The sequence below is a fragment of the Amblyomma mixtum genome, chromosome 3 (genome assembly GCF_055824585.1).
Source record: "Amblyomma mixtum isolate Tamu chromosome 3, ASM5582458v1, whole genome shotgun sequence".
Lineage (NCBI taxonomy): Eukaryota > Metazoa > Arthropoda > Arachnida > Ixodida > Ixodidae > Amblyomma > Amblyomma mixtum.
In genome coordinates this window covers 208,777,932-208,787,639 of record NC_143014.1, presented here as the reverse complement: position 1 = coordinate 208,787,639, position 9,708 = coordinate 208,777,932, and the positions used below count along the sequence as shown (strand labels likewise).

The following is a 9,708-nucleotide window of genomic DNA, read 5'->3' as shown; positions in this document are numbered from 1 at the left end:
ATTCCAGAAGTGGCTGATTCTATAGCCTTGAGGCGAGGATGGAGGGATGGGAGAGGAATAAAAACAAGTATATCAGCACGTGCCAGAGCATGAATAATGCACACGTCAGTCATGAATTTCTTGAAAAATGCTAAAGAACTGACTTTCAGTTTTATAATCAGTGATGGGGTGCCAGCAGAGGATCGCCCACTTTTTCTGATCTTAATCAGATCATGTGCAGCTATGAGTCTTTACTTCCTTACTTCTGCTTAGAATACTATCAACTTGAAGCCTTGCTTCACTTTTCTGCTCTTCCTTCCTGCAGTTGAACCAGTACCATTTTTCAACAATATTTTCTCTTAGGTGTGGTCACTGATACTTCAGCCCATCTGGCCGATGCACACTTTCCCACACGACAGCGGAATTCTCTAAATGAACCTTACAGCACACTTCACAAAAGGGTTTGCATGCTTCATTTGATGTCTATTTTGTCTGTAATAGCAGACTCGATCATGTGACACAGTGGTACGCGAGTTTTCGGGGAGCAGAAAAAACCACAGGAACTTTGTACCAGTTGACAGCAACAGGCTTCAGATTATGAGCAACTTTGTGCGAGGTAGCATCAACATTTTTAAGTCCTTTGTGAATAAGTTTAACCAGAGGAGGAAAGCCAGCCTGGTTTAGCTTTTGAATCTGTCACCAAAGCTTTCGTGCACTGTATGATGTATGCAGTACAGGAAAGCTTTGATTGACAGATTCAAAAGCTAAACCAGGCAGGCTTTCCTTCTTTGGTTAAACTCAGGCACGGATTAGTTACTGAAAAAGGTGAAAAAAGAAAGAAAAACAAAGAGCAAGGGGGGTATATTTTCTGAAAAAAAAAAAATAGACCAGTGGTGATCCCTTACTGACACAGTTTTTCATAACCTGTAGCACATCGCAGCCAATTAGTACTTAGTTCCTGTGTTTTTTTCTGCTCCCCAGAAACTCTCACATCACTGTGTCGTATGGCCAAATCTGGCAAACATAGAGAAAATAGAATGTCAAACAAGGCATGCAAATCCTTTTGTGAAATGAGCTGTGGTTGTTGTTTATGGAATTCCGTTGTCGAGGGGTAAAGTGTACACAGCCAAAACGGGCCAAAGTATCAACGACCATGCCTAAGAAAAAACTAGCATTAAAAAAACGGTACAGGTTGCATTTTCCGCATCAATGTCCAGGCTGTAGAAAGGAAGAGCAGAAAAAATGTGAAAGAACTCAAGTTGTTAGCAGTGCAAGCAGAAGTAAGGAAGTAAAGACACACAACTGCACGCAATCTGATAGAGGTGCACCAGATTTAAAAGTGGAAGACCCTCTGTTGGCACACTATCCCTGATTATTCAGAAAACTGAAAGTCAGTTCTTTAATACGTTTCAAGAAATTCATGCGGGAAATGTGTACCTTCCCTGGCATTATTTATGTCCTGACATGTGCTCATATACTATTTTTCCTCTTCCACAATTCCTTCACCCTCATCTCTTCGTTTTATAATCAGTTGCTTCTAGAATCAATAGAGTTGCGAGCAGCGCAGATCCCATAGTTTGTGCTTCAGCTTCGCTTCATCTCAAGTTACACACCAACTCACCCAGCAGCGTGTTTTACTGCAGTGCTTCAATAACACGAGGCATAATAAAAAAATGCAAACTAATCACATATATTTATTTTTTATTTATTTATTTATTTATTGTACCCTCAGGGCCAAAGGCATTACAGAGGGGAGTGGGTTAATTAGGATAAAGAACAATGAATATAATACAGTGCAAACAGGTAGTACAAAATAAATTTTCTCCAGATTAAAACAAACAACATTCAAAAAGCGTAAATAACATAAAATCAATGTACATAACACAGTGGAAACAGATATAACACATGATCAACTTCTTTCAGAATAAACAATGTTAGTTAATGCGTCGTGAAAGGTTTTGTTATCTGCAATGGCTGCAATATCGGGGGGAAGGCGGTTCCATTCCACAGATGTGCGAGGAAGATATGACTGAAAAGATGATTTGGTGTGGCATGTTGGGATGCCAACCTTGTGGCGGTGATCGATGCGACGTGAAATGTATTCTGGGGGTGATATGAAATAATCGTGAAGCGTAACGTGATGATATAGCTTGTGAAATAGTGTTAGGCGACCAATTTTACGGCGAGATTGTAACGGTGGGAGTGACACGTTAGATTTCATGGCTGTGATGCTTGCCGTACGGTTGTAATTTGAAAGAATGAAGCGAACGGAATTATTTTGGACTAGTTCCAAGGAATATGCAAGGTTATCATGTTTAGGATCCCATATTGATGCTGCGTATTCTAGTTTAGGACGTATAAGTGTTTTATAGAGTATAAGCTTAAGAGATGAGGGAGCGGCTGAGAAATTGCGACGTAAGTACCCTAACATGCGCTTAGCGTTATTAATAACGTAGTCAATATGAATAGACCATGTTAAATTTTGAGTAATATGAATACCTAGGTACTTGTATGTTTTTACCCAATCAAGAGGAGTGCCGTTAAGATAATATGAAGGAAGAGCGTTAGGTGCACGGGAAACACGCAAAGCTTTACATTTATTAATGTTTAATTCCATATTCCATATAGTGCACCAGTCTGACACCTAATTGATGTCTGACTGGAGTGTGTCAGTATCGTTAACGTTATTTATTTCCCGAAATATTACACAATCGTCAGCAAAAAGGTGAATGTTGGAAGATATGGCAGAAGGAAGGTCATTAATACAGATTAAGTATAGGAGTGGTCCCAGGACTGATCCCTGTGGAACACCAGATAGCACGTTAGCAATCGGTGAATTAGTGTTATTAGCATGCACAAATTGCCAACGGTTAAGAAGGAAAGATTGAATCCAGTCGAAGACGTTAGGATTGAGATTAAGATGGCTCAATTTATGTAGCAGTAATTTATGACATACTTTATCAAAGGCTTTGGAAAAATCCAAGAAAATGCAGTCAGCACAAGATGAGTTGTCAAGTATGCGGTATAGCTTATCAGTAAAGGCAAGTAATTGAGCTTCACACGAGTATGTTTGACGAAAACCATGTTGTGCAGGTGTGAAAAATGAATTCTCATCGAGAAAGGTAACGACATGCTTGAAAATAATGTGTTCTAGTAATTTGCAGCATGTGCTAGTGAGCGAAATCGGACGAAAGTTTTGAGGGGAGTGCTTACCACCAGACTTGTGAAGTGAAACCACCTTCCCAATTTTCCAGTCGTTAGGAAGGCTTGCTGTGTCCAGTGACTGTTGAAAAAGTTTGGTTAGTATAACTGAACTATAAGCACAAGTATTTTTTAGAAATTTAGCGCTAATCGCATCAGATCCAGGTGAAGAATCATTTTTCAAAGATTCAATTAATTTGGCTATGCCAGGTGGATCGATAGTTATAGGTGACATTGTCGGGAACCTGTGGTGCTGTATGTGAGGCAGATTAATGCTTGAAATGGAGGAAAAGCTTTCAACGAATGTGTTATTCAGCACGGAAGCACAAAGATCACTGGGGATAAGGTTACTGGAGGCATCTTGTAGTCTAATTAGTGGGTCGTTCTCAGGGTGTATAACGCGCCAGAATTTCTTAACACTCGTTTTCAAAATAGTTGGTGATGTGGCAGACAAAAAGGTATTCTTTGTTCGTTTAATCGCGTTGACGTAAGCGCGTCGGAAGCAGACTTGTATTTCGCCCATCGCGCGTTAGATGGTGAAAGCTTCGTGCGGCGGTATAAACGTTTCTTTTTGTTAGATAATCGTTTGATGTGAGAGTTGTGCCAAAGTGCTTGTGGATTAGAGGTGACGATGTGCTTAGGAATATACTTATCAGTTAGTTCGTGAACCTTCGTTTTGAATGATATCCAGTTTTCTTTGACAGAGTAGTAGTCAGAGTTAGCAATAAAGTAATCAACAAATATGCCCAGTTCATTGTTAATAGCGGCAAAGTTGGCACGTTTGTAATCTAGAATTATTTTCTTTATTTTGCTCGGTTTTGGACGTGGTATATTAATGCAAAAATTGAGCAGAACGTGATCACTGATGCCTGGAAGATATGTTATATCAGTAGCTAACTCTGGATTAGTTGCTAGAATTAGATCAAGAGTGTTCGAAGCGTTATTTACTGTCCTTGTGGCTTTTGTTACTGAGTTAGCGAAAACATGGTGCATAGTTCTAAGAATTCTTTAGCTTGATACGAAGGGGAAGATGAAGAAGGCGGCTGAGCAGTCCATGAAATAGTTGGAAAATTAGTCTCCAAGTAGAAAAAGTGGTGATGAAGGAAATCGTGCGCGAACAAGATTGATAGCATCGTGAAGTTCGTTAGTGAATGTAGACGAATAAGAAGGAGAATGGTAACAGACGCCAACAATCAGTTTAAGATGACCTATTGACGCAAATATTAGTTCTAATTCGCTGAAGACTTGGATACATGAAGATGGAATGTCTTTAGAAATAGCAAGTAAAGCACCGCCGCCATGTTTGGCTATTCTATCGCAACGATATACCGAGTAGCGATGAGCGTTTTGGAAGATTTCGGAATCCGATACATGCGTTGGGAGCCAGGTTTCGGTTAGCGCTATAATGTCAGCTGAGCATGTGTCTATGGCAGAAGATAAAGAAGTATGCTTGTTAAGTAGGCTCCTGACGTTAGCATAAGGAACAGATATCGACGATGGTAACTGTCCACTACCCCTCGCGATTCCCTACGGAGAAGCGGAAGATCCAGCCACAGAATCCAATCTAGACGATTCGCCACGTGCCACAATTTCTTCAACAGTGTCCTTGGTAGGGTTATACATGAAGCATTTTTTATTGATATGCAGCTTGTTATAGCGTATCTTAAAAGAGCGAGGGCCAGCGTGAATATTTCCGAATTCAAAAAGTTTTTTCCGAGCCTGGCACGTAGCCGGTGAGAAATCTTCACTGATTGTGATGTTATCCGTTTTAAATTTGTTACGAAGGGTTAATATCTTGTCTTTCATTTTAGTGTCAGAAAATTTAGCTATGATTGGTCGACACTTCTCATCTGAAAAAATGCCCAGGTGATGTGCACGTTGAATTGGACTCGAGGGGCATACTTCGACAATCTTAGTCAAGGCTTCCAGGAGTTTAGATTCAGTGTCTGCCCAAGTCTCTTCCTCATCGGGTATACCCCTAAATATTAGATTTTCACGTCGCGATCTATCTTCGGCTTCATCAAGGCGAGACTGCAGCAAATCATTTCGAGAACGTTGGTCTTCTACAGATTTCTTTAAAGATGAGAGCTCCTGATCCATGTCGTCGATTTTCTTTCCCTTTTCCTCGAGTTCATCAAGCCTCTTGTGCATGCCAGCTAACTTTGATTCAATGTTCTTCTGACTACTCCTAATGTCTTTAATATCAGCTGCTAATTCGGCCTGATCTTTAGAGCTTTGCAACGTACGAGAATGTACATCCTTAAGCAGCTTAAACATAACTTTCATTTGTTCAGACGGATTGTCTGGCAGGTTGTCTATGTCAAGGGAGCGAGTCATAGGACCCGGGTTAGATTCAATGTCGCCAGAGCGCAAAAGCAGAGAAATCATTGAAAAGCATTCACAAGCAACATCAAAGCACACCTGCGGGCACGGGAACAGAAGTAAACAGCGATCATCGCATTTTCTAGCGTGCAAAGAATAGTGCGTACAAACCTGCACGGTAAAGAAGCGAAGCATTGGAGGTATGCCGATGTCACTGTTCCCGTGCCCACTGAAGGGAAAGCCAGCGTGTTGTCGCTTTAACCCATTAGCGCCCAGCGTACTTTTAAAAGTACAGTTAATTTTTTTATAATTTCACCACCAAAGACTGGAATTTTCTTGTCAAGTAGGGCATGCTTTTGTCAACAGGGGATTGGCCAACCACCCTTAACTAATTTGGCGCACTTCCTCTGCTCAGTATGTCAGCTTTCCGTGGTGAAACTTCAGGATATTTGTTTCCCACGAACTGCAGCGGTAGTTGTTTGCTTATAATTTTCTCACGGCTGCATTTATGTACATATTACGCTAGTTTCAAGTATAGAGCAGCACGAAAGACGAAAGTAAACAACGGATGCTTTGAATGCCCCGCACCTTTGGTGTTTTTTGCTCTGTGATGATTTACATACTGCTGTACTTTCTATAGTACACTGGGTCTTCCTGTGTGCAGAACGGCGCCTATTTATTCCAGTTCATAGATCTTATGGTTCCTGCCAATTTTTCAGAAAAAATCACTTTGTCTGCTCAGCAAGGCCTCGGAGGCTGCTTACTTGCCGCTAGCGGTGTTGAGTATGATGATGGTATGATTTTAATTGGCTGTAATAAAGTTTGGTTATAAGAACTGAAGGTTCTGCAGAGCAGACAGTTACTGTTATGCCATTCACACCGTCTGCGGAAAGTACTTGAGTTCAGAAATGAAACTTTTGGAAGCGCATGTTGTCCTGTCGTCACCTGAGGTGACCATCACCTGAAGTGACCATTAGTGACCATTTCATCTTTTTTTTGTAATTTTTTTACCTCTCAAGACATTCTTGTAACGCTCCACTGGGAGGAATTTAGGGCTAGAGGAACCGTTCGCCAAAACGGATTTAGGAAGTGTCCACTCGGGCCAAAGAAAGCGATGAAATAGAAGCAGCCATGAAACATCGATTCTTGCTTCAGTAGTATAGGTTACATGCGTTTATTGAAGTCTACGATCAACAGTATAGTAACTATGGCTTGCAACGACAACAGCAGTGAGCCCACGTGTTTTGTAGAGTGGTGGTGGTCGCCTATAGCACAAGGAAAACAGATTTTTTAAAGCCAAAACTCCTTTCCTTTTACAACAGTGGTATGGCAGGTGTCGACCTTTCGCATCAAGCCATCTACTGCCAGTATATCAGCATCAGGGACAAAAAGTGATAGTGGTTGTTGACACCAAAGCCCAACTTTGCAATTGTAAAAGCCTGAACAATCTGCCAAATTGCTAGAGACGAGCCTGCTGACTATTTTTGCTTTGGTAAGAACGTTACTCATTATTATCTACACCTTGACATGCAGTAACCAGCGGTTCGCAGACACTCTGGCTCAATCGTATCTGATCCTTCTTTGAAAAGGAGAAAGCTTTCCGTGCAAAGTAGGATAACTGCGGTGCCAGTATAGCCAGAAAATATTCATGAGGGCCTGCAAGAAGTGTTATATCACCCTGCGTAAAAATCGCAGACATAATAACAAAATTCACGCCACCAATAGGAATGCAGCGAAGTAGCCACATGTGCTATGGGGAAGACCCAGTGTACAATAAAAAGTACACCTGTGTAACCTCTGGAAGGAATAAAGCAATCGTGACGAAATTACAGCAATCTCTTTTTCTTTATATGAGAGTATTATGTGCTAAAAATGAAGAAAATCCCCCTGTTAGATTTTTCTTGGTCCCTAATGGGTTAAATCCGGTGTGGGTGGTGATGCCATCGTCGATGACGCTGGACGGGCGTGGACGAGGGATTCGATGAGCAGGAAAGCCCGGCCGGGTGGAAAGCTGAAGTTGTCGGTGAAATGAAGCCCAGATCTTGCAACCACCGTACCAGGGAAAAACGTCGAGTCAGTGCCTGCAGCCGGCAAAGTTGATATGGCGAGCGCCAGCACGGCCTGCACGGTAAAGAAGCGAAGCATTGGAGGTATGCCGATGTCACTGTTCCCGTGAACTATAACTATATACATATTTATAGTTCACTACAACACGTAAGCCACCTGCTTCAAAAGCTGGAAAGATAACAAATGATATATAAGCTATTGCAGCTTTTTCTTGTCTCTCGTTACGCTTCTTACATGCAACAGCGATTGTTCATTTGTTGAGGCTGAATCTAAAACAGCATCTGGAAGAAATTTCGCTACAACCATTTAGCACCTGTAAGAGAATACCACGTGAAGATTCGTTTATTCTGGCTCAATCAAAAAATAGCCACTGCAGCCAAGATTGAACCTGTGATCTTAGGATCAGCAGCTGAGCATTGTCCTTTTATCACACCAGTATGCAGTATAAGGTGCAAGTATAGTCGAGCAGAAGCTTGTACCACTGTTGCAACAAACACTCACAGGGGCAGTGGTACAGTCAAAATATATGTTATGGCAATGGCACTGTGTCACAGATACTATAAACACCTGTGGCTGCACAACTTGGTTACAGTGGAGGAGGAGAACTGCAAACTTTGCCCCACATAAAAAAACGACTGCTTCTTGCAAGACCAGAGAGCGACAAGGGTCTCCTGTAGAACAGAAATTTGCACAGTTCGTTAACTTATCACCAGGTTGAATGTACAAAGTGCGGGTTAGTATAATGCAGGCATAGCTGGGGAGGCATGATTTCCGAAAAAAAAAAAGTTGTTTTTTAATCTACAGATAGAAACTTTTATAGTTCAGTGCAGCTATCGGGGTCAGTTGCATATTTGTGATATATATGAATGCTACGAAGAAACAGCAGCGTGCAATACAGATGTAGAAATATTTTTATTTGGAAGCTCCAATGAACGCTAATGCTTATAGCAGGCGGCAGGTTGTACCATGATCGGTTGCTGGAACGGCAATAGTTTCGAACAACGCTTCCGCGAAGCACACTGGGGAGCTGAGCACGAATATCGCCAATAAAAGCTGCCTATGCATCTAAAAAGCAACTCCGATAGACTTTCTGCGTGCAGCTCACGGCGCGCTTTCGACTTTCAGCGGGCTGCCCCGCTGGTGTTAGTGAGGCCTGTGCGATAATTTTCAATGCGACGCTCACATTACGGCTGCAGAAAACGTGCACGAACAACATGCACGTAATATATATGCAAGCACTAAATTCCATATAAAGTAAATCAAACAGAACGTTAATATTGCTCCCCTCCTCTGGCGACGTTATAGGGGGCGCAAGTTGGAATAACCATATACAAAATAGGCTGTGAGGGCACGGAAATCTGAGGGGATTAGCTACACAACACAAATGTAAGCAAGCAAAGCAAAGTAACCAACAGTCCCACGCTTAAGAAAGGCGATGCCACGTCGGGTCATCTCAAACTGCAACATGGCCCCATATTTTCGTTTTATTGGCCCTAAGTGTACTTATCAAACGCATCTCGCAAAGGTAAAGCCGCTGTAGTAAACAGCACCAGGGAAAGTCCGCTGTATTCTATTGGCAATTTCAAAGCGCAACGGTCAACGGCGACCAAAACAGAAACACGAAGGACGCTAACGGTTTTGTGAACTTGTTACGTAGAGAGACATATAATAGGCACTGAATTCATAAATACCTGTGGTGGGCAGGAACAGTGAAGAGTCGTTGTCCACTCTTGCCGGATGTGCTGCACCACTTTGTGCTGCTCCCGTGTGTAAGCCGCGTAGGCAGCGGCGGACACGTAAAGTTTAGTTTCCCCTGCTTTCGCTCACGCGGTCCTCTGCAGCTGCATCAGCTGCACTGCTCGCAGCGGCTCTGGCGGCGCGGACGCGATGTGTCATCTTCGCAAATCATTTCTTTGATATCTTATTTTTTATTACTTATAGCTGGCTAAACTCTAGTTCCTAAGCATGTGTTTGTTATGTACTGTGGTCGAGAAATTTTACTTTTATTAGGCTTAACTTCAGCTGCTTTCACTGCTGTTACCAGGATCGCTGCAATCGTTCCGACCGTGGCGGCACCCATGGCGCGGACGCGCAACCCGCAACATGCCACAACCTTGGCCTAACTTATCCCAAGCGATC

At 42.3% G+C, this 9,708-nt stretch overlaps 1 protein-coding gene across 1 annotated transcript; it reads right to left on the bottom strand.

The window, feature by feature from the left end:
* Positions 1-4,707: 4,707 nt before the first annotated feature.
* LOC149353486 (uncharacterized) lies at positions 4,708-5,704 on the bottom strand. The gene has a single exon (XM_089575827.1). The coding sequence runs from the start codon at positions 5,695-5,697 to the stop codon at positions 4,708-4,710; it is 990 nt and encodes a 329-aa protein (XP_089431953.1). The 5' UTR covers positions 5,698-5,704.
* Between the last annotated feature and the right edge of the window lie 4,004 nt (positions 5,705-9,708).